Source organism: Ambystoma mexicanum, chromosome 7q (genome assembly GCF_040938575.1).
Source record: "Ambystoma mexicanum isolate Mex_15411 chromosome 7q, UKY_AmexF1_1, whole genome shotgun sequence".
Classification (NCBI taxonomy): Eukaryota; Metazoa; Chordata; class Amphibia; order Caudata; family Ambystomatidae; genus Ambystoma; species Ambystoma mexicanum.
Window position 1 is genome coordinate 1,028,789,654 of NC_090941.1, and position 25,424 is coordinate 1,028,815,077.

Consider the following 25,424-nt stretch of genomic DNA (forward strand, 5'->3'; position numbering starts at 1 on the left):
TACTCCCTGAGCTGATCACCCAATGTAGGACCGGTGCAACAGGGGGCTACTGGGGGAAGTCTGTAAACCTCTCTCTCAGTTCGACTCGCAGTCTGAAATATATCAAAATGTCTAGCGCTGACACCTCCCCTTAGTCTTAAATTCATCCAGAGTCAAGAACTGTCCAAAACCTTTGCTCCTGTAAGTGGAATCCCTGGCGCATACTTGATGGGAAGAAGCAGGGGTACAGAAGCTCAACATGTGTTTTTGTCCTCTATCAACTCCCAGGCACTACACATAAGCTCGACCATATTTCATGCCCTGGTTATTTGTTGTGGTGAAGTGAGAATAACTGCTCTCAAGAGTGATGGAGCGACCACTGCCCTTTCGATGTGCACATGCGCCCTGTGTGGCACCGGATCATATGAGTGCGCCAGCTGACGTCGAATAGGCTCCAAAATCGGGAACAGAGAGCCTCCTCTCTCTAAAGGAGCTACCAATTTCCCCCAGCTCACACAGGTCTGTTTTCTTTGCCATACAAATTACGTTATGAAGGCCTTCAATGATTTAACCATTTTTGCTGGGACAGCTATGGGCTCATTAAGAAACGTGTATAGACATTTGGTCAAGATTCCCATTTTAATTAATGAAACCTAGCCATAGAGGCACAAAGGCACATTTGTCCATCTCCCCAGGAGTACCTTGGTGTGCTAACTTCACCCCATAATTCTCCCGATAAAGTACTTCTAGCTACCAGCACACTGATATATCGCGTGTGGGCAGAATACCACTAGAAGTTATACTACTCCTGAAATCTCTTGGTCCTATCGGTCAAAGGGAACAGCACTGATTTGGATGGGTTAATATTGAGCGCAGAAAAGCAACCAAAATCCAAGAAGTCCCTCATAACTGGTGCTAGGTTTGTTGTGGGGTCCTTAATTAACAGAATCAGGTAATCCGCATAAAGCAAAATCACCAGTTCATTCGTCAACAGTTGCACTCTATGCAAGTGCCTACAGCAGACCAGTTCTGCCAGGGGTTCCACGGCAAGCGCGAATAGCAGGGGGACAGCGGGCACCTCTGCCACGTCCCCGTCTGATCTGAATGTGGGCTGAGAGCCTGCCATTCACCCAAAGTCGTGCCACCAGACCTTCATATAGCAGGGAGACCATACTTATAAAATCCTCACCCATCCCCATATGTCTGAGGACAGAGAAGAGAAAGGGCCACTTAATTGCATCAAATGCCATCTCTGTGTCGACAAGGGCTGCCACCACAGGGGACTGCTTCTCCAAAACCGAAAGAAGGCCAAATATTCTGCAAAGCCTGTATGATGTGGACATCCCAGGAATAAGCCCAGCCTGATCTGCCAGTATGCATCTGGGAATTATTGGGGCAAGCCTGTTAGTCAATGCTCTGGCCAGAATTCTGTTGTCCAGATTTATCAGGGAGATCGGTCGATAAGACGAGCATTTCTCCATGCTCTTCCAGGGATTTAGCAGTTGGGCGACTACAGCTTTGTGCATTGTCACAGGCAGCGAGCAATCTCGCAGTGCCTGCTGATACATACAAAGCATAAGAGGGACAAGGATATTGGCATATGCCGTATGGCCCAGCAGCCTTCCCCACGGGAAGCCCCTTGATAGCCTCATGAATCTCTTGTTCTGTTAACAGTTTGCCCAACCACTCTCTCTCTTCATGTTCCTCCCAGTACAGACCAACCTGATCCAGGTATTCGTCAAGCCGAGCCTGTCCCACCGTGGTTCTACAGGAATACAAAGCCTGTAATAATCCACGAGTGCCCCATTATCTCGTAATTTGTCTGCAAAAGCCTTCCCATTGGGGCCTCAATTGCTGCAATGTGTGACCTGGCATTTTCAGTTCTAATCAGAAGGGCTAGCAGGGTCCCTGCCCTTTGTACCTCCCCATACCGTCACACTGCCATATTCCTATTAAGGAACCTAACCTCCTGTTCTGCTGCATCCCTGAATACCCCCAGCTCCTCTCGGAATGTGGCCTGAATTCCAGCATCTGTAGAGAATCCTGCCCCCCATCTCCAAATCTCCCAACTGGGTTTCACAATCCTTCAGCTCTGCTCTTATAACCCCAAGCACCCCAGGTTTCTTGGCGATGCATAGTCCCCTAATCACACATTTAAAAGCTTCCCAGGGGGAGGAGTAAGATGCCATGGAGCCCCTGTTCTCTTGAAAAAAGCCGAGAACGCCCTCCCGTACTTCCTCCCTGAATACTGTGTCTTGCAAACTCTCATTCGTAAAATATCAACTGCGGTCCCCCTGCCACTTCCTGGGGATAAGGAGGACTGCAACCACAGGAGCATACAGAGAGTGTGTGTGCCAAAATTGCACATTCAGTGAACCAACCTGACACATTTACAGATGCAAGAATATAGTCCAGCCTAGATGATGAGCATTGCATTGAAGACCTAAATGTGTACCCTCTTATCTGATCTGTCACAATCCCTCCATATACCCACTAGCCCTACATTGGCGCAGACCTGCAGCCAATGAAGGGCTGGCGGCCTTTGTTTGCAGGAGGCCTTTGTTGTCCCCCTGTTTGGTCCCCCTGATCTGTCCATGGAGTTACTCATGGCCGCATTAAAGTCACCAGCCCAACATACTATACCCTCCGGATGCCTCCTAAATTGCTCTTCAATAAATTCTAGAGTCTCAAGAGAATCTGTGTTGGGGCCGTAATAGTTCATGAGGGTGAATCCCTTCCCCTGTATCAGTCCTCAGAGATCCAAAGCCCTCCCTTGTGTATCCCTCGCCACCTCTATACAGCGAAATCCCAGTGTGCCCCTAATGGCTATGCAGGCCCTGCAGGAATATCTGGAGTATGAAGCGAAGTACCTGTGGCAGCCCCATGATATGGCGAAAGCAGCCTGACCAGAGGGCAAGAGGTGCGTCCCTTGCAGAAATGAGATGTCTACCTGGTGTCTCTGCATGTACAGTAGGACCTTTCAAGTCAAAACTAAACCAACTCCAACCAAACCACGAACTGGAACTTCCCAACTCCCCCCACCCCCACCCCCACCAACAACCCCAATGTGCCAGTATCATACCTCCCCCACCCATAAAACAACCATAAACTAGAGCATGGGAGCCTCTCGAGGCTTAACCACCCCCAGCCCGCCTTAGTCACTATAGAAAACCTCAACGGTTAGCCACCCTTCACTGGCTCGAGAAAAAGCTTCAGTCTGGGTCTCTGGGCTAGGGTCTGCGCCAGCCATTTCTGCTCCTAGTTGGCCCAGCACCGTTGTCCTTGGCATCCAGGAAATCACACGCCTCCTCCGGGGATTGAAAGAAAAGGGTGTTGCCATTGTGCTCAATCCGTAGGCGTGTTGGAATACTTAATTCCCTTCGCTTTGAACCTTTTATTTACCTCTCTAAAGTTCTTACCTGACGCCTGCACCTTGTTTGAGAAATCTGGGAAGAATCAAATCTGCTTGCTGCAGTAGCTGAGGGAGCCCAGTTCCCTCGATCGTCGCAGAGCATAGTCCCTGTCACAGTAATTAAGGAGCTTGAAGATGATGGGCCTGGACGGGATGCAATAAGCCCTTTCGACCCCGCAGCAGTGCCCCCACCAGCTGTTCCATGGGACGCCTTTCCAGAGCCTCCGGGACCCTTATTATACTAAGATTATTTTGGCAGGACCTGGACTCCAAATAATCCTGCTTTTCCTGTAGCTCCTTGACCTCCTTCCTCAGCGGGGCTTCTTCCCTTGACGTTGCTGGGGACTCATCTTCCACCATAGAGAGGCGCTGTTCCGCTTCATCCAACCTGTTGCCATGCCTGTTGAAATGGGCTTGCATATGATCGACCTTACAGGTAACAGTGTCCATTTTGTTGTCCAATGAACTCATGCCTGTCTGCAATTAAATTAGGATGCACTTTATGTCCCTCAAGGTGTCTGGCAAGGGCTCCATTCTTGGTTCCACTGCCTCCTCAATTTACTGGGCTCCCCGTGTTGCATTTTCTGCCTGAAAGGGTGTGCCATACAGGAGTTTAGATTGGGTCTTCTCGTGCGTTTCCATTTTGGCACCGACTAGTGCGCACCCCCAGGCGCTTGCAGGATTGCCAGTACTGAGCTGCACCCAGCAACCACTCCACAGCACCGACAAAACTGGGAAGGGAACTCCTGAGGTTTCTACTGTGCTCAGTCAGCCACAGTCTCAATACCAACACCTTCTGTCTTGGTAGTACTGTGTACACTTACTGGCTGCACAGCCAATGGTAATCTATAGCCAGTGATCTTGAGACGTTGACTCCAAGGCACGCTATTCAGTCCTTCTTGGCAGAGATCCCAGATATACCTCCCAATCTGGGAGTAATACCATCCTTGATGTTACAGCAGGAGCTATGTGTTGCAGCATGTGGCGCACCCCGCCTCTATCGGATAATGCCAGACGGGCACCAGCCTGAGTCCTGTGCGCACTGCACCATAGCTTGCATGCAGTTATTTCTCTCCACCTTACCGTACTGGCTCCTAGCTGCCTCCCACTCTGTATCCAACAGCGGGCTGGGCTGCCCCCACAGTAGTCCTTTGATGCTGACACAGATCTCTGCGCACACCGGCGCCTGCGGATGTTTGCCAATTTCAGCAGGCTCAGCACTCCTTGTAGGGGCATCCCGCGGGTCCAGAAGCTAGAGCTGTGCGGCTGATCGCTCCAAATGCAGGCTCATGTCCCGTTCCCTGCACTGCACCAGCCTGCAAGAAGCTGTTCCAGGACCCGGGCCAGAGCTAGATGCACAGAGAGGAGGACCCGCCTCCAGATGCAGTGCACTGTCACAGGCCAGATATCCCGAGGCCGCACAAGGCGAGCCACCAGGCCCCGGCCAGACTCCACTTCCCTCGCATGGGCCTGCGTCAATGCTGGTTGTCAGTTGAAGGATCCCTCCACTGATTCCACCTTGGTCCCCACTCCCTCAGTGCCCCACTGCTGGGCATGATCACTGCCTGATCAGTTCAGTGACCGACTCCTGATGCCGTGTGCCACTGAGAGTGGTGTCACGCTGAGCGCTAATGGGCAGCCACAGTCAGGGGGGCTCGTCCCACAAAGCCCCAGAACCCAGCTGGGTTCAGCCTCCCGCTGGAGCGGCCCACCAGAGCCACGCAGTCAACTCGTCCCCAGGCTGTTAACTCCTCTCCAGCTATGTCTGGTGCAGCGGTAACTGGGAAACCTACTCTCTGCAGCTCCAGCCCGTTACCAGTAGATTTTTGGGGTGATCCAACCTCGATTGGGCAGGATTTTATCCAGGGGTGTGGCTGGTTTCTCAGGAGCTCACATTAGAGCAGCCATTTTAGTGCGTCTCTCGAGCGCCTGCCCCATCCATCACCGAATCATGTCCATTCTTGAGTACATTTGCACAGAGGAATAAAAAGATAAGCTCACAGAGTCATCATGAATCATTTGTCAGAGACTGACCAGACGCAGGAAGGACATAGCACTCTTAATCCACAGAGCTGCCATTGTGGGCCCCCTCGGCCTGCCACTCGACCTGTCTCAAAGTGTATCCAAAATAGTGTAAAAGTCCCTCGTCCATATAATGTGGGAGTCCAAATATTTTTGGCACCTGTCTGTTATATTGGAGAAAAAAAAGCAGTTAATCTGTATTGGGAGCATAGACATTGACAAGGATGACATTGCTATTTGCCAGTGACCCCGAAACAATAACACATCTTTCCTCAATCTCTGTCGCTGCCACCTGGAACGGGAGGGACCGATGGATCAGGGTGATGACCCCTCTCAAGTTGGTTGAAAGTGACGTGTAAAAATGAAGGGACCCTATCCCGTTAGCAATCAAAATGGTGTATGCTCCTCAAATGTGTGTCTGTTGCAACATCATAATAGTTGCTCCCTGTCATGTGCAGTACAAGTACACCTGGATTTTTCTAGCTTTGATGACATTATAAAGACCTGAACGTTCCAGCTGAGTAATGTAATGGCTCCCCTATCAGTGCCCTTCTCCAGAGGTCCCAGGTTTTGTCCCTCCAGTTACTGGTGGTGGACATAGGACGATCATCTGTATGCATGACGTGTTGTGATTAATTTTCTCTTCCCCAACAAATACCCATCAACAACACATTATTCCCACCTTCCTCACTGCACCTCCCCAATCTGCAGTGATGTATACCCTATCTAATTGAAGCCACTGTACTACCCTCCCAGGAACAGGCCCCAACTCCCACCCCAAAACAGAAGAAATAAAAACATCTGCATGTAACTGCCCGGATGTGCCAGCATATCACTGCAAGCTAGCACGCCATGGGTTGCAGCACCGAGAGCATTTCACCTTGTGTAACTTAAAACATTGGCTGGATCGTTGCATTCCAGAACATATACCCAAAGCACATGAGAGCTTATCTACATAGTACTTGAAGACAAAGTGCTCATACCTCACTACATCCAGAGGTAGAAGCCAATGGGTTTATGGTCGGTGGTCTGGGGTTAGCTGGTATCTCGAAATTCAGGCGCCTTAGGACCCAGAAAGTTGCAGGGGCTATAACTCATGTTTTTTTGGGTGGACGTGGGAGGCCTGCTCTGGCCTGTTTGTGATAACACATGCACCACAGCGCCCAGCACTGTCTTGTGGCCTTGCAGGGCACACTCTTTCTTAGAACAAACATATTGGCAACAACTTTGGAATAAAGAAGAGTTTCTGTGGAAGTTAGCAGCGTGGGCCTCTCTTATCAGCGCTTGGGCCTGTTCTGATTTCCCCTTCAGGTTCACGGCTTGTGTCTAACACACTAAATGCTGCTGGTTACTTAATATCTGCGAAATGGTGTCAGCTTATATACACGCACTATGTCTAACTATCGAAATTGCGTACACTATTATGATCGTGTGGAGACCCTTAGGAAACCCCCCTTGGTATATTACAGCTCTCCTAATGGGGCTCGCCTAACCCGCCTAGGGGTGTGGGATGGGTTCACTCCCCTCCTTGCATTTCCCCCTTTCGTTACTTCTACAGTGACAAGCTCCCCCCATCATGCGCTCATTCTCCCTGTTCACTGCCTCCTCATATGGTGGGGTCCCTTTTTGTGGTATCCAGGTCCTGCAATCAGATCGCAAGCTTTCCCCTGATCGTGCATTTTTTTCAGGCAGGCATGTCATATAAATACATTCCCCATCGCATGCCAGAACCACTCATACTTCCTCATAGTTTTCAGGGCCATGGGATGGGACAATGGTGGTGTGATATAAGCGGTCTACTTCATCTCCATAGGGGATGGGAATCATGTGAGGGATGGCGTGGTCAGTTTATATTTCACTATCTTTTTTATTGCGAGGTACCTTTGAAAAGCCAATTGATACCATCATCACTGCGCAAGTAGGCACTGCTTTGGTACACGATTGGAGGCCCGTTTGACAGGTAAAGAAGATGACCAAGATGAACACTATAACAGGAACCATCATCTTTACGATGACACCCAGCCAGGAAGGGGCCAATCGAATGCGACATCAAACCAGTAATTTCCTTGTATTTCTCCTTCTTGCTTCAACTGATCTCCTAGACCATGTACGGCTGCAATTATGTGGGATAATGACACGCTCCCCTCATCTTCGGGTGGTCCGAATGTGCAACAGGAATCCCCAATGTTTCAGCAAACACCTCCTTCCATCACCGTCAGCATATCGAGTACATAACAGTTCTGAATTGTCATCCGCCTCTTGGCCCGCAGCTCCACCTTTATGACGTTGAACCCATGCTCAGTGTCATTTGCCAACTTGACCAGCTCCCAGCACACAATTTGCAGCAACTTTGCATTGCCTGTTTCTTGCACGCCGGGTAACAATAGGGAGGCAAAGAAGGTTTCCGCTGAGCTGAAAAGTCTATATTCATCAGGGATTTCAGCAAGCAACACAGACGCGTCTCTAGATAGATAGTTTGATCTCTTCTTCCTCTGCAAATGTTTGTATTGTCCTCTTCTGGGTAGGATGTTAAACTCTGGCGGTGGCAACGGATTCTGTTCTTCAAATGCTGGAGAAACGGTCGGGCTGTATCGGGTATTGGCCCCCTTGCAAATGTTCTTCTGGGATTACTAATAGTGCTGAGTGCAGCTTTGCCAGCGAACAGTAGCCCCTCCATGATGGCGGGAGGTGCAAGTATGCTTGTTGGCCTCAGACCCAGTAGTAATCCACCACAGCTGCCATGCCCTTCTTCAGGTCTGGATTCAGGAGGGTCCTGTTGTATCGGTCGTTAGAGCCAATAAAAATAGCTCCTTTACTTCATATGTTTCTTCTCAGTGCACTTTCACTCTTTTTTCCATCGCTCCAATCCATGTCAACTTTGTGATGTGCTCTGTCTAAATTTGTGCGCAGGTTGCTTCTACTGGAAACAGGAGTTCCTCTTTATATCCGAGGAGGCTGACTGCCAAACAGCTGAATGTGGTCTTTTGCCATTTACTGTTTATATTTTTAAGTCTTTGGATCACCAAATATGGTTGCTGCAGGCATTTAATGTCTCTCGGATTATCGTTACATTTAGGGGATCTGGATCGATGACCTCTAGTCGCACTCTGTGTGCCTGGAAGGGGCCTTTAATCCCACATAGCGCAAGATGAACCAGGCTCTGTGCCTCTATGATTGGTACTGCCTGTGGTACTAATACCTTGAATGACCCTGACGCGTGTGGGATAAGTGAACAAACATAGCAGCTGCAATTTGTTGTTTGTCTCCCTATCGCACTCAGATCCATGCTCCAACTGTTAGTCATCTCAGGTGTTGTACAACTTTAATAGCATCAAGGCCTAACGCATAGCATGCATCATACTTCGCACTTCATGCTTGCCATTTCATTCTCCTATGTGGCCCAATGGGTATACTCACAACACTTTTAGTGCTAATATCATCATAAATTGTTATATTATGAAAAATATTTTTTAAAACAAATGGGAAAACGTTCTAATATTGTGCTCACAGTCATACTCATACGTACAGGGGTATTTGTTGATTTGTTATCATTGGTGTTACTCTTTCTGCTATCATTACACATATTTGAAGTACTGCTTGTGGTAATGTTTATGGTGTTTGTGTAGGCACCTCCTCCTCCCCCTCTTTTATATGAGCTCCGAATAAAAACAATGCTCCCCAATACATGTCCAGCAGGAGCCTTAGACTGGTAAATAGTCCTGCAACAAAATGCATGCCGCACGAATATGAATAGGAACATCTAGGGGCCATTTCATAACTAACATTTTTTCTAATAATCACAGAAGTATTTGTTGTTGTTGTAAAACCTTTATTCGGCATAGGCCATTTCATTACAAACAAAGTAAAAAAATACATTCAATAAATAGAACCACAATACACAGTACAAGATGTTGAACATTGGATTCTAAAATCAGGTTAAAAGAAGTAATTCCATTATAAAAATGACATAATACGTCAGTACCAATTCATGATAGGACACTAAAATGTTCAAACTACCTCAATTCCCCTGCATGTCAATATGTCATCTTAAATGAACTTTATGTGATGATCAAGATCTTAGGCCATTCGACAAAAGAGCCTTATCTCTTCTTAACCAGGCTCTTTGAGTAAATTTGCAGACAGAATAGACCACACTCAAGTCCGAGGACTGCTTACACAACCGCATAGCGTCCCTGGCTTCGAAAGCAAAATGGAACAGAACAGATGTTTCAAATACGTTGCTCTCAGATCTTTCAAATTTTCACACAGCAACCCAAAATGGACCATTGTTTCCACACCCTTATCATGGAGTGAGGTCACGTACTAGTAAAGAACCAATGCGTAATCACATATACAGAGCACAAGCATATGGTGGATTAGGTACGTCCAGACCGTTTTCAAAACTCTGGGTCTGTTTTTGTTCCAGATACGATGGACCCATCTCGAAGGCCATTGTGACAGTCACAGCCCTCATCACCCTATACCTCTGAAAGGGTTCTTTCACCCTAGCTTTTGCACTACCATCCATTTGACAAGGATTTTTCCAGTAAATAGGTAGACCTAGCCAGGCTAGCCATCCTTGAACATGGGCTAGCAATGCAATCTGTTGTCAGCCCCCCCAAAGATAGTACATGGGTCAGGACCTCACAGTATTTCTCTAAGTAATGATTTCCCGACACACTGACCCAGTACATTACACGCCTAATTTCTATTTTCTCATCTGTCGGTGGAAGGTCGCACTCCATTCGGATTGGACTACTTGGGGTGCTTTGAGGGAGCAGGAGAATAGACTTCAAAAATGTGTTTGAAGATGTTCTTAGTGATGATGAATCAACATTACCCCATATTTTGGCCCCATACATGGCTGGTGCCCTTGCTTGGGCCTGGTAAAGGTTGAGTGCTGGTCTTACAGCCCCCTGCCCCACTGTTTAGCATGGGAGGTCTTTACTGCCCCACTTGTTTTCTGAAGCATTGTGTTGGCTATGATAACATGGTTCGCCAAAAGCCCCCCACTTGAGAACCAGATCCCCAGGTAATCGTACCAATCCACCTGCTCTAGGGTGCTGCCATACATTTGCACATTTTAGCAGTTAACCCTCGCCTTTTTTGATGAAAGGACCATTGCCTTAGTTTTTATGGCGATGATCTCTAGCCCCAACTTGTCACATTCATTTTGAAAAGCGGCCAGGGACCGCCGCAATCCCATCAGGAATGTAGACATCAGGACTGCGTCATCCGCGAAGAAGAGAACCGGGATGCATTCCCTGCCCATTCTCGGAGGGTCTGCCTTTTCCTCCAAGAGCCTCTCTATGATTGAATTAATATAGAGGCAAAATAGATTGGGGGCAAGGATGCATCCCTGGCGTACCCCCCTAGCCACCTGAAACTGTCCCGTGACTTCAGTTCCAGCCCCCATCATACAGCTGCCGTGTTGTTTCCATACAAGAGTTGGATAGGGTGTAACAATTCCTCAGGGATGTTTTTGGCCCGTAAGACAGCCCAACGAGAATCTCTTAGCACGCTGTTGAACATAGCCGTTAGGTCCACGAAAACCCCATAGAGGTTGGTTTTCAAGATCCTTACAAGCTTTTGGATGACTAAATGGAACCTAAACCTCTGTATTTGAAGTTGCTGGTTCAATCATCTTATCACCTGCAAGGGAAGGAAGAAATAATGCAGAGAGAGAGAGAGAGAGAGAGAGAGAGAGAAAAGAAATATATAATAACCTTTGTATGTTTAAGTAACTGTGCATGTGCACCAATGAAACAAGGGCCAAAATTGGTTGGGGGATCTGGACACCTACCTAATACTGTGGTGAATGATCAATATCCAGTATCTTTAAGGTGCTTGTGCAATGTTTGGTGGTGCCCTGCGGATGTCAGAAAAGTGTATCCAAAAGTGAGGGGAGTGGAAAACATCACTTCTTAGGGACCATGGAATCTGGGGTTGTTCCACTTATGGACAAAACGCCTTATGTAAATGAGTTCTCCAAGGAGCAGCAGTGGGGCGGGCAGGGAACCTGTAACAGTTGTTTGCAGTGTCCAAGTGTTTCCTCTGTTCGGGCGGTGCAATCTGTTGGGAGCTACATTTAATTGCGTGTGTTAGGGTTGTCAGATACTCTTTAAATTCTTCACGTCAGACCGCTGCTGGCCTACGGGCATCTGATGCCTTCCTTACAGGGGATATTGGTGTGTTTGTCCGGCAACCAGTTATATGGGGTGATAAATGGTGGTCCTTGCTGGGTTGTGTGCGTAAACTGAAGAGGGCCAAGGGCAAGCAGTATACCCAGTTCTTCTTCAACGTCGTGCAAAGCTTAGATGGTTTGCTCTTGAGAAGGCTATTGATACTCTCCACAACGCCGTTGGCTTGGCAGTGATAAATTGAACACAGCCGGTGCTTAAAGCCTAGTAGTTCTGTGATCTCTTTAAAGAGCTCATTGAAAAAATGTGTGCCATTATCGGACCTTAACACATCGCACACACCCCGTTGGGGGAAGACTTTGCGGACGAGGAATTTGGCTGCACATTTGGCATCCGGGTGTGCACAAGGTCCTGCTTCGACCCACTGTGAAATGGGCCGGACCACAACAAGCAAGTACTGGGACCCATTACATCTTTATCCCATGTTTGCGTAATCTATGTGTAGCTTCCGGAACGGCCCAATGGGGCAGGGCCAAGTGCCCTGTAAAGTTTGACGCGTCATGCCTGTGCTGAAACATTGACAAGTGGTGCAGTGTATGATCATGTTCGTGAAGTGCTCCTGAAGATTGGGCACAAACCAATCTTCCTGTATGTCAGCTGCAATGTGTTGCTTTGAGCTGTGGGATGGGTGGTGAAGTTGGTTGAAAGCTATTGTTAATCATTCAAGGGGGCATAACTGCTTTACCAGTGCACTCCTGTCTCCACAACAGGTTGGTCGGGGATTGTTTGCATCCCCTCCTCATCTATAGTTCTTTCTCCTCATTTGCAGCTTTGCCTTGCAGTTAGATAAGCTGTGCACGGGGTATTTTGCTGACTATATGAAGGCGTGGTCACCAGGTACTCGGCAGTTGTGGGTACCAGATGATAGGCTACCATTTTGGCCGCAGCGGCAGCGTTTCCCAGTGAAATGTATTCTGTGTTATTGTTGTGGGTGGTGCACTTAACAACTGCTACTACAGAGGGTTGGGACAACGTGGAGATTAGCATGTGTAGCAAAAAGGCATGTTGAACTGGGGGACCGTCCGCTCTTCGGAAATCCCTGCTTTTCTACAATGACAGATCGGCATGCACTGTTGTAGTGACGTATGCTGAGTCGGAATAGATGGTGACGTGGCACACCTGCGACTCCCGCATCGCTTGAAAGAGCAGTATGAGCTTGGCTGCTTGAGCCGAGCAATGCATTTGCATTTTTTTTATAATCAGTGTCTCATGTTCACATCCCTCGAGGTGCACAACTGTGCCGCCCATACGTCTTTGGCCTGTCTCCTGGTCAATTGTTGCTGAACCGTCAACAAATAGAACCTCCCCTTCTTTCAGTGGGCTGACCCTTGCTTTGGGGATGTCATCTTCCTCCCCTTCATAAGTGGCACAGTCATGCGTTGCTAAGTCCTCTTCTGTACACATTTCTGTCAAAAAGTTTGAAGGGTTCACTGTTTTGCATCGCACAATATGGATGTTTGGGCTTGAGAGGATAATCTTATACGCTGACTCTCTCTGCCTGGTCAGTGTAGATTTCAATCCCTCCAAAATGGTGAACACTGAATGCTCCACATACAAAGTGATGCAACACCCCGTCACTATTGTGGAATTTATTTCGATCGCGAATGTAACTGCAGCATGTGCTTGCTCGCACGCAAATTGCCCTTGCATCACTGAGTCAAGTGTGCCACTGTAATATACCAATGGCTTGTGGCCCATTGTACTCTTCTGGGTCAGTACTGCAGTCATGTGTTGACTGTTAGAATGTGACAATATGTAGCACTCTTTTGTATAATCTGGGGTGGCGAACACTGGGGCTGTAGATATCACTTCTTTAAATCATTGAAATTTGTTATCATGTCTGCTTTCCATTTGAGTTTGTGATTGCCTTTTTGTGCTTCCTTGATGGCCTGCAGGAGCGGCCCTCTATATGCTGCGTAGTCTAAAATCCATGCTCTGCAATAGTTGCATAGCCCTAAAAATGTCTGCATGTCTTTCACTGTTATGGGTCGGGGAGGGAGGGGGGGTATTGTGCACATACGCTGCTCTGTCTGGTATTATCCTTTTGCTGTCTGCTGATATTAACTGGCCTAGATACAGCACTTCCTGCTTTCAGTACTGTAGCTTGGCTTTGTCAACCTTGTACCCCTTCCAGGCTAGTAACAGGCAGTGTTGCTCACAGACAAGTACGTTGCCAAAGTACTGGATGATCATACTGGGAACTTGAATGTTTCATAGGTCGGTGTGCAGTATTCTGTTGAAAATGCTTGGGCTCTCGCAGTACCCCTGAGGCAAACGAGTGTGCTCATATCGCTTTCCGCCATGGGTAAACGCTGTCAGATATTGGGAATCGGGGTGCAAAGGTATTGAAAAGAAGGCATTTTTTTAGATCAATCACTGTAAAGTGAGTTGCCTCCTCTTGGGGATAGTACATAGAATGGTGGCGGGGTTAGGGACCACGGGAAACTCCTTTTTTACCACATCATTTAGGGGGTGTAAATCCTGGATCATTCTCCAATTGCCCCCTGATGCACTTTTCACAGGGTAGATTGCTGTGATACAAAGTGATGTGGATGGCACTATTATACCTTGATTGAGCAGGGCATGTATCATGTTTCTAATCCCCCCCACCACCAATAGAATTCGACTGTAGCTGGTGATACCTAAGAACCACATGAGGTCACAGAATGTTATGTTAAGAATAAGAGTCAGTTGGAAGCTGTTCAAGGAAGAGGGAGGCTGCAGCCCATACATGTGTATCTTAATAAAGGATGTGCACTTGCCTTTACCTTGAAGTTGTCATACATCACTCTGCATGATCATAGCATCTGGTGGTCATCCTTCGCATCTCAACCACTCTCCATGGCATACCCCTAGCTTCTTGATGTGTATGATTCTCTTCTTCTTCTTGCTCCCTCCTGGTCACAGGCTCCATGCCTGACATCCATTCATGTAACCTGCACTCAAGCTCCATCAGGACTCAACCTTTCCATTGGTTCCTCTGTCCTTTGGTAGTGCGCGGACCTAAAGGTCATGTTACATGACTATGGCCTGGGAAGAAAGACTCCTCTGTGTAATCGATTTCATGGAAGACACTTTTTCCATATGTAGTTAAAGGGTTGTGATGTTGTTCTTAATGTCACAGTGTGGAATGAAGAGAATATTACAGGAGATGTTGCTGCTGGCATAAATCAACCTGTTTGCCATAAACTGGTCAGAATTCTGTTTGGGTTAATTGACATGCATGAAAATATGTAGGACCACACCTGATGAGGACAGCTCCTTGCACACATTCAAAATCACACAGCTTTTAGCCCCTAAAACTGCCTTAATTTAAAGTTAATCCCATACCAACCCTATTCTGTGCTTCTAAACCAGGTCCTTAAACAACAAATCAGACTGCCATGTCATACAGTGATGACATCAAGTGACAGATTCAGAAGCAGAAACAGTACTACTGCTCCGTATCCTTAGCACCAAGCAAATGTTACTTGACGGCCAGTAAAGAGTAAACCCCTCAAAATGATGATGAGTTCGGTGGTGCTTGACCTTCAATTGGAAAATGGTAGAGAGGGGTTTAGGATAAGAATATGACAGTCGGATGGTAATAGTCCAGGATATTTGCTGCCCAACCTTCCCATGACATACCATCCAAGACATTGGCTTGATTTTGCTGTGATGTATGTTTTGTTTTGTTTCTTCAAGGGAGGGTGGGGGATCTTCATGCAGGGATACTAACATTGGTGTATCGAAGACACATTCTCTGTAAATGCAAAGCCCAAAATGTATCCCATGCATGCTTCTGTTTCTGTAAAAAACAAATGATGAGGAAGAGATAGCACAGTTTAAACTTCTGGGATGTAATCATCTCAATCTTGAGGACACATCAAGATCCTGTGAAGATCTTAACAAGGAGTATGTTCGTGCAAACTCTTATAAGCTTCTAGTAAAGCGCAATCTTAATTTCTAGAGCCTGCAATAGGATAGCAAATTAAAAATGAGATATAGGACAGTGTTGACTCTTGGGAAAACATACATCGTCAATCTCAAGGGGACGGAATAGGGCAGTTTAATCCTGGTGAAATGTTATGCTAATTTTAACAGGAAGTTAGAGGCCAGCATAAAATTCTGGGAATGCATAGCTTCAACCTTATGCAGAAAATGTATGATAGCATAAACTCCTGGTAGGGTACAGTCGTCACATAAAAAGCAAAAGGAGAAGTTGAAATCTTGCGAACATGTGATCTTAAAAGGAAGGAATACAACAAAGTAAACTCTTGGGATGAAGTAACATCAACATCAAGAGTAAGGAGAATAGAATGGACCAGAATTGGGATGACACAATCTTAAAACACAACACTGGAATGGAGGATAGCACAGGGGCAACGCACTGGTCCTGGAAGCAAGACCACGCATAGCAACAGAGGTTTGAATCCCGAATCTGCGCTTAGAAATCAAACTCAGGTATGGTATTAGGCATGTTATAAAAAAAACTATTAAATACATACATTAAATAAAAGGGGGAAACAGGACAGCAAGAACCCCTTGAACTGTGGTATCACATGTTTAATATAGTGTTTCATGTCGGATTCCTCCCACTTCTAATTGTAGTAACTTGCGTTTCTGTTACCCTATTCAAGGTAATGAAAAGCTGATTTGGCCTATTATGGATTCAAATTGATGAACTGTATGGCTGAGCCCATGCCTGAGGCGGCCGCTCAACTCGCCTCGCTGAGCTAGCTACAATCTCAGAAGGAAGCAAAAGAACAATGCCAGTGGTACATGTTTAGACTACTGTTTAAAAGGTTGATGGGTGTGTACATTGTTCATTGACAGTGGGCCTCATTACGAGGTTGGCAGTAATTCACTGGTGCTACCGGTGGATTTCCGCCAACCCCATAACACTGTTACCACCGCCTGATATCCCGGTGCCACCAGAATATCATAAGTGGCAGCGGTAATGTTTACTCCCCATTTCCATGGAGTCCTGGTGCTTCCGTGACAACCATACCAGTACGGCCCAGAACTTCCAGCAGGTGAGGCCTGCCGGGGGATCCGTGGCCCCTACCGGCATCATTGTAGTATGGAGGTCCAGAAAGGGAGCCGGTGCGTTGCTACCCTCATCGTCATGTAATGAGGCCCAGTGTGTTGTTTTCTTTAAACCTAGGCCTGAAGCAAATGTTACAATTTGTAAGTGGAAACTTGTTTGATTCTGTTTTGTGATCCAGCAGTTGTTGTTTGTGTTCCTCACTACAGAGGGGTGCACAGTACGCCATGATTGCCACAGCTGATTTGACATTATCCATTGGTACATGTGATGTGTTAGCCTGTAGTGCTATGATCTCTAACATGTTTTCCTTTCTTGCTTTCTTCCCCCATGCCTAGTTTGTAGCCCATCCAATCTGCCAGCAGGTACTTTCGTCCATCTGGAGCGGGAAACTGACAGGCTGGCGGGGCAGTAACACCATCTGGAAGATCTTGATCTCGTGCGGCATGTTCTTGACCATGCCCATGCTCTGCTTGGTGTACTGGATAGCTCCAAAGTCAAGGGTACGTCATTTCCCAATCTCAGGACTGGGAGTAGTGAAATAGATGTCATCACATTTACCTATCCCTATCACCCTAAATAGGAAACATGTACCTTGCCTATTGGTGGTCTTCACCTATAGCTTAGTCTGCGTCCCTGTGACGTTTTGACACGTTATGTGTTGCTTTAGATATGTGTAACATCTACAGTCTATTGGCCCATTCATGTTCCAGTACAAGGTGTCTGCTTTAGATAAGGATGGATCCACCGGGATTGACTGTAACCGGATGAATGCCAATTCCAAACCTTTCTGATGTCCCATTATACACAAGCTAACCTCTTCTGCCCCATTGTTTAATTAGGTGATCGCGGGGCCATTTGAATGAATATTTTAATGAGTCATTCAATCCCGGGAGGATAGCTCAGCGGAAACGTGCTAAAACAGGTTCGATTCCCAGCACTTAGAAACGTCTGGGTATTTAAGCGTGTTATAAATACGCAACTAAGACAAAAAAAACAATTACGCTACTAAAAAAACTAAAACAGTTCCTGTAACAGCGTCTCGATGCCCGCGGACTGTGTGAGTGCTTCAAAAATGCAAAAATAACAATATAATTATGAGTAATACATCGTTTGACAATTGATTGTCTTTTAAGCATATTTTAAGTAAGCAATAATACCCACAGCTGCGGGTTGGATTGGCCAGCACTGGCCTGGAGCCCAAGTACAGGTTCTGAGCCAAGAAAGGGCCTTAACGCCAGACCACTGGTGCCATAACTGGACGATTCAGCCCGCCACTGCACATGTAATTGCTAGTCCTACCGAGGGGCTAAGCCCCGAGCAGTAACAGTAGCAGTAAGATCCAAGGACGGCAGGCAGCTGGAGGTCGGCGGAGCAGGTAAGTGTGAGTTTAGGGCTGTAACTCATAGAAAACTGTAACTCGTGAGCATTCCATGGACATCAGTATATAGTGCTCCTCCCAACCATTATGTTTGTGCTCCCCTAGCGTCATTTCATCAATTATTTTGGCACACATCTTTGGTACCCATTATCCTCCCCAGACATCATTTAAGGACATGATCAGACCAATACACACCCTTTTGCAGATTACCGTCCTCCCAATCATTATCCTCATACATACCTTCATCACACAGTCCACTCATGCACGCTTGCTGTGGATAATCCTGCCCACACATATCATTTAATTAATCCGATAACCCACCTTTGAAACATCATTAGTTCCCAGTAGAGGGAGCTTTAGCTCGCTTGCAGAGCTTTCGAAGATAATTGGTAGATGGGGGCCTTGGCGTTGATCACCTTGAGGCAGAACATGTCTGGTGCATCGCGCCTTTTATGGCTTGGGTGCTGAGTATCTCCAAGCAAAGTTTACTCATTACACTCCTGCTCATCTGCTGCGCTCCCAATCTGCGTGTCTTCTCATTGCCCCCCACTATCGTCTGTCTCGTATGGGAGGCTGTGCCTTTTCGGTGGCGGCTGCTAGAGCCTGGAATAAGCTGCCTATTGCCCTCCGTGCCACTGAAGACCACCTCACTTTTCGCCGGCTGCTGAACACTACTCTATTTTAGGGTGTTTCTCTCGTTTGGTGTTGTCACCTTTCTGTTCTTTGACTCCTCTTCAGTAGCTAGCGCCAAGATGCCTCTGGGCGTACGTGCGCTTTACCAAGTTCACATAACATAACAAGTGCTTTCTGGGTAAAGCTCTGTTCTAGCAGCAGCCATTTTGTAGGAGCGAGTGGAACTGCCTACATTGGGAAAGTTTTTTTTAGTGCATTTTTTGTTTTCATGCCTCTTGCGCATTGATGTTTGTGTTCACTTTCCTGCTGCAAGTGGATCTGCCTATATTGCAGAGCTGTTTGTTAAATGATGTTTTTAAGAGCATGTTTGGTTTCCATGCTGGTTGTGCATTGATGTGTGTCCTCTTTTGAGCTGTATTATAATGGGGCTTCATAATAAAATAACTAGGCTCCCAATCCATGGCATTCTAGCGAAGCAGTATTCTGCATGCCCTCCAATGGTTATATTGGCAGCTGACTCCTGCAAAAAAGGCTGACTGTGCATACAAACATTAAAAGGATATTTAAAGTTGCAGTTCACCCAACTGGACCAAGGGATCTAGTTAAATCATGGCATGAGCCGTGATTCACCAAAAAGCCACATATGTTTTCATCAGGGATACAATTAAATCAGTTTCACTACTTCTTTAGTGCACTTAATACCAGGGAAGGAAGTCATTAACAGTGATCATGTGATCAATGAACGAGAACACCTTTCAGTACAAAAATCAAACATCGCGCATATGGAAAGATTACAATAATGCATTGTTGCACAAAAAGGGAGGCCATCAGATCAAACAATTCTATGTGCAATGAAGGCAGGAATGGGGTCACAAAACTCGAATAACACAGGTGGGTTTGGATTAAGAGGCGTTTATTGCATGTTAAATGTCACCTGAGAGCACACACATCAGAACTCACGTGGGAGGGTTTTCAGCCAGCTGTTGAAAAACACTCCCACCAGTTGAATTCAAGCAGACTAGTTGAAAATCTACATGATGTCCAGTTACCCAGACCATATGAACAAGACTTGGAGAGTCTTGTATATGAGTAAGTTAACAGGTATTTCAAGAAACACCCCCTTCTCCTTTCTGCTGTCTGCTAGCTTAAGAACCTTAAACCTCCAAATCTAATTAAGTGTCTGGATCAGATTCTGGTCTAATGACTGGCTTACATCAGAAGGTATGTCATTCATTAGAATATCCTATTTTCATATAGCAATTTCTCCCCTTATAAAGTCTGTAATAATCGGTGTCACAGTTACATCCCTTTGTACTCAGCAGCTAGTGTTTGCTTAAATATACTATCAACCAAAGCACAGCATTTTCCCCGTGCTTTGGTTCACAATTTAGTGAAGCAAAACATACATTGTCAGGTCCCTCCGATATCATGGCCGCGGCCAGCAAGGTGTACCTAGAAGTGACCTGCACCCAAAACTCTGTGCCGAAATGGCTGCCGCCCAAAGCACTGCGCCGGAATGTACAGTTTCAGACACCGCAATTATTAGTTAATCTATAAAGCACACGCCATCGAAATGTGGAATGTCTACCGACATTCAATGCATTTTATTCTTCAATATAATACCCCACTGTTTCATTGAGGAGTATCCCTGGCAATTATTTATTTGTTGCCATTTCCAATAGGACTAAAGGCAAACTAACTGTACTGCCCCATTCTCTCCACAGTGTGGCGTCTGACGCAAACTGCACTACCCATGCACTGCTTCAGTCACACCCGATATATTGCATTATCTACTGACCTGCGAGTTGGGCACTCAATGCCATCGCCAAGCTGCTACCAACACCTCTTGATGTTCTGTGCTTTACCTTGTCTATCCTTGTACGTGCTTCATGAGCGCATCATTGGTAGTGTAGCGGTTTGAACACCCAACTCGAAAAAGCGGGCAGCCACGGGAGCTGGATTGGAACCTCTCTGTCCATGCTTTTATTGGATTTGCCTAGAGAGACGTTCAGCTCTCTGCCAGTGCTCCTGAAGAGATCTATTAGAGGGACATGCGTGTCAATCAGCGGCTGCGTGAGGCAGAAAGAGTGCATAGTGGGGAAAGTGCAGTTATAGTTACAGGTGTTTTGTAGGATTCAGTGGAACTGTTTTAGTTGGGAGATTTGTTGAATGTTACTTTTAAAAATGTGTCTTGTTTCCATGCTGCTTGGTAGTCTGATGTGTTTTCCACTTTTGTGGTGCATTAAATATATATATTTTTCTCATATTATTATTTTTCGTTGTCTATGGCTGGTACGGCTTGTGTGATTGAAGAATATTTGAAGTTTGCAAACCCATAATAAGAGCCACATGCTGTAGACAATGTTCCCTAGCCAGCATTTTTAAATGGTGTCCAGGATGGCTTGGGGCCTTTTAATATTAACCTTAATGAGGACCTAAATTCACTGTGGAATTGGATTGGAACCTGTCCCACATACTATGCTCCGCTGCTGTGAAGGGCAGAGAAGCAATCAAGCCTCCTTTGTTTGAATTCAACTGTTTTATTGGCAGTCTTTTAATGTCATCGGTCCAGTTACAAGCCCCTTACAGTCTCACTTGTGGGATTCATATACAATGGGGGACATGCACCTCCAAGAAGCCCTTCAAATAAGGGGCATAGCAGCCACTTTGACTCCCTAACAATAGAATTGACAAATACTCCCAGCAAATAATAGGATGACACACCCCCTGGTTACATCTGCACAGCTCCATCGATATGTCTGGACTAGAAGCACATGCAGTGCCACTTGAGGAAACCTTTATTAAACCAGGTGCAAAGACATATTTATATTTTTAAAAATGTTGTTTTTTCCAGTTAAAACATTTTAATTAAATTATTAAATGCTCTTATTCGGAACGAGACTTACATTTTTATTTTCTGAAAAAATAATTTTACTCCCATCTTTAAAAAATAGGGAGTAAAATCCTCCCACTTCAAAATCATATCTGTAGCACTGAGTCTATTGTGACAGTCACTTTTACACGTATGTCATTTCAGTGAAAACAATGAAACAAGGATAGGGAGGAGCTGGCGGGGCAACTCACGGGTTGCCCGCTGCGTAGTGTTCTATAACCTTGCATAGCAGCATATGTAATCAGGCATTCTGAAGGAGGACGTGTCTAAGACCTGCTGGGTCATTCATGTTTTCTAGCCCTGTGCCCTCACTTGGCCTATGTTGAGAGTTTTGGTTCCTTAAGATTTCCCTCTTCATACAAGCCACCACTCTTAGTAGCTACAACTCCTCCCATTTGCACCTGCTTTCTATCAACCACAAGTGTCCAGCAATATTGTTTCTCATCAAGAGCAGAGCTGTTTCTCAACAGCAAATTGATCATTTCATCCACATCCTTCCAGAACTTGTTGGCACTCCCAGAACATGGGAACCATGGTACCGTTTTTAGCCCTGCAGTTCCAACATATTTCGTCCCTCCAGCAGCCCTAACATACCACATCTGCACATTTTCACTCATGTCCACCAAAGCCTGGGCACTCCCCTCTCTTGCATACATCTTATTCTCACATTGATTGGTCGCTTTTACATTTTAGGGTTCCTTTGTGTGGTCTTCTGTGTCAATCAGCTGGCGTTCCGCTGCTAAGGCTCTTTCCTCTGGTCCTGATTCTCATTGTGTGTTTGACCTCTTTTTCTGTTCCACCATTAGAAGCCTGTTTGGATATCTCTGGCTTACCCGGTACTCAATGTAGGGCTGTATATCCCTCTTCTGGATTCAGGGGCGACCAATGTATCTTTTGGCGTGCTATGACGTTTCAAAGACCTTGCCTAATTTACTCCTCATTCACTGGCTCTCTCCTGCTCCTGCTTCAAATCCCGCCTTTCGTTCCATTTCTGGAATCTCATTGGTGTTCAGATAAGATCTCCATGCTCCTTGGCATGAGAAGACTCATGCCAGAGCCCAAGAATGATCTCAGATGAAGCTGCCACATTTGGCTAAACATCTGCCAGTGACATGGGTGACTTGTGCAACTCATGACAGTTCTCTAAATTTATATTCTTAAATGCATAATTTCACTCTATGTCCCAGATTTCAGGTTGTATTGATTTGTTGTTTTTTTAAAAACTAAAACAGAAAAAACAAAAATATTGCAAACACTAGGTTGTTCCCAACCCATGAGCATTTTTAGTTTAGCCACTTCAACATGTGAAGCTTGGAATAAAATCACAAATGGCTTACAAATATATCCTCTTCAAACAAAAACACAGTCATTACGTGTTTGTTGGTAACCCGCTTGTACTACTGGCGGGTTACCGGGCAAACCTGCTTTACCGTTACCGGCGCCTGATATCACAGTGTTACCGGGATATTGCGGGTGCTGGAAACAGCGTTAAGTTCCCATTCCATGGAGTCCGGATGGACTCCATGGAATGGGAATCACCAGCACCATTAGTACCGATGCTGGTGATTGGGGCTATTATTTGTTGGTAGGGTCCTGAACTCCCGGCAGGTCAAGCCTGCTGGTAGTTCGCTCCCCTAAAGGCAAACTAGGAGTGTGCTGGTTCGGTAAAAATACTGGATCTGGTATTACCAGCATTTTTCCTGGACCGGCGCCCTCATAATGGGGCAGATTCCTGAGAAAAAAAACAGGAAAATAATAGCAAAGCAGGATACATAGAAAACATCTAACCTAAAATGTACATAAAGCCAGGGGCTGAATCAGCAAACTATGGGCTGGCTGCACCCACCTCAAGCCATGCATCTGAAAGGGACAATGAAAACCCATTCCCTAGTAGTACAACCTCAGTGACCAGGAACTCACAGCTCTCTTCAATGTGCTGCATGTGGTGTGACTTTGCTAATACCGATAGAGCAGCACCTGCTGTAATGTCGCTGATAGCACAGGTGCACCCGGCTCTTGTTTGGAAAAGGGAGAGCCCCCCCACCCCCATGTAAAATGATATCTAAAACTAATTGGCTGCTCCTGACCTTTGTATAGGATTTTTTTCTTTTTCAGCTAATGACTTTGCCCACCACCAAAACAAACTCCTCTCCTTTCTTCCTCTCACTGCCCCTTCTAGCCTTCCTTTCTTTTTACCCCCACCTCACCTACTGAACTGGCTCCCATTCTCTAGACAGACAGCCTTTTGTGCACTCCAGTGGTCCTCTTTGCTTTGCAAACTATCAAAGTGTTTGCACCCATAACCTACTTCTTAAGGGGAACACAAATTACAATTGGGATAAACTTATTCTTACACCTTGTATGGTCCAACAGGGACTTTGGGAATATGATTGGCTGACTACATGTTCAACCATTCCCAAATGTAAGCTCCTTAACATTCTTGGGACTGAGCACAAAAAGGGATGCTGTTTACCACTTTATCTTAAAAAATTCCCAGAGGCCACCAAGGGCGTGTGGATGGTGGTAGCCTGAACAGCCAGCTCCATCTCCACCGGGTCAGATAGAGTGTGAGCCCTCGCTCCTGAACCCTCCCGCCCCACCCCTGGGAGGCCTTTTACAGACTTTCTGTCTGCGCTGGGTCTTGTGCCTGAGTGGGCCAAATCCAGTAACCTGAGCACCTCTGGATGCTGAGATCGAGCAGGGTGCACCCTCCCCCAGTGTGAGTCCCATGGGAGGGAGGTGGATCCCGTGGCTCCATTGCTTTGTTCGGCCCATCCTGCTGGCCATAGCAGCTGTGACTGGGCGCTGTACAATGAGCCTCGCATCACTGAGGGGCATGTTCGAAGATATCTTGCCCGTTGGCAAGTTATACGGGTGAGGTCTGGGAGTGAGGGAGCAGGCTCACTGTGTGGGAATCTGAGAAGCAGAGGCCCCACATAGCAGTACAGGAGTGTGAGTGACCGTGCATTGCCTCTAGATTGAAGAGTAGGTGGCCTGGGAGAACGTGGACTGTCCCGGGGGGTCCATAGACTGAGAGGCGGCACTGGCACTCTGCTTTCCAGGAGGGACCAACTACGAGCTGTAGCCAGCAGGGCCTCCGGGGCTGGGATGAGTCGCTGTGGTCCAGAGCCTGGCGCTATTGCTGTGAAGCCATAGCATCCTACACAGAGAGGGTGCTGTCCCAGATTGTAGTGGAGGGTTGGCCTGAGTGGGGGCTCACACATTCTTCCTGCCATAAAAAGCCTAGTGACCCTCCGGAGTGGGGGGTGCTCCGGAATGCTGCAGCAACGAAAGACGAGGGGTTCAGTGCCCTGTGGCCTCCTGTGGAGTGCGGGCCACAGCGTCCGGGGTGCTGGGGCATCTTCATTGGGACTTCAGACCACCCCCCACCCAGTTTCTTTTTAAAACATTTTTAAATGTTTTATTTTTGGCTGCTTTAACTTCCCAGGGGGCTGTGCTTGGGAGCGTATTCAAGAACCGTGGACTCCAAACTGGGGACTTGGGGCTCCCCTCTGGGGCTGAAGTCCAGATACATTGTGGAGGTATATCAGTCCTCGGCTCTGGTAAAGAAGAGAGGGGTGGTGATTGTTGTGGCGTCCTCATTCGGGCTGATAGTTCACAAAACATTGCAGGACCCGGAGGGGAGGTATATTGCTGTCAGGGGCCGGTTGAGGGGCAGTCCAATCATGGTTGTATCTGTGTATGGGCCCAATGAGGGCCGATACAGTTCTGGGATAAGCTTAAGAAGGAATTGAAATTGTTTATTGAGGAGCAAGTGATAATTGGGGGTGACTTCAATGTGGTCCTGGACCCACAAAGAGAGAGGAAAAGACCAAGAGGGGAGGTGGTATCCCAAGCAGAGTGTTCCCAATCCAAGA

At 46.7% G+C, this 25,424-nt stretch overlaps 1 protein-coding gene across 1 annotated transcript in view; it reads left to right on the plus strand.

Annotated features, from left to right (window-relative positions):
- LOC138528107 (short transient receptor potential channel 2-like) overlaps positions 1-25,424 on the plus strand; it is a 236,174-nt gene that overhangs the window by 103,959 nt on the left and 106,791 nt on the right. Inside the window, exon 4 of the mRNA XM_069639559.1 lies at positions 16,978-17,142. Coding sequence (XP_069495660.1) covers positions 16,978-17,142 — 165 coding nt within the window. The remainder of the gene's footprint in view (positions 1-16,977; positions 17,143-25,424) is intronic.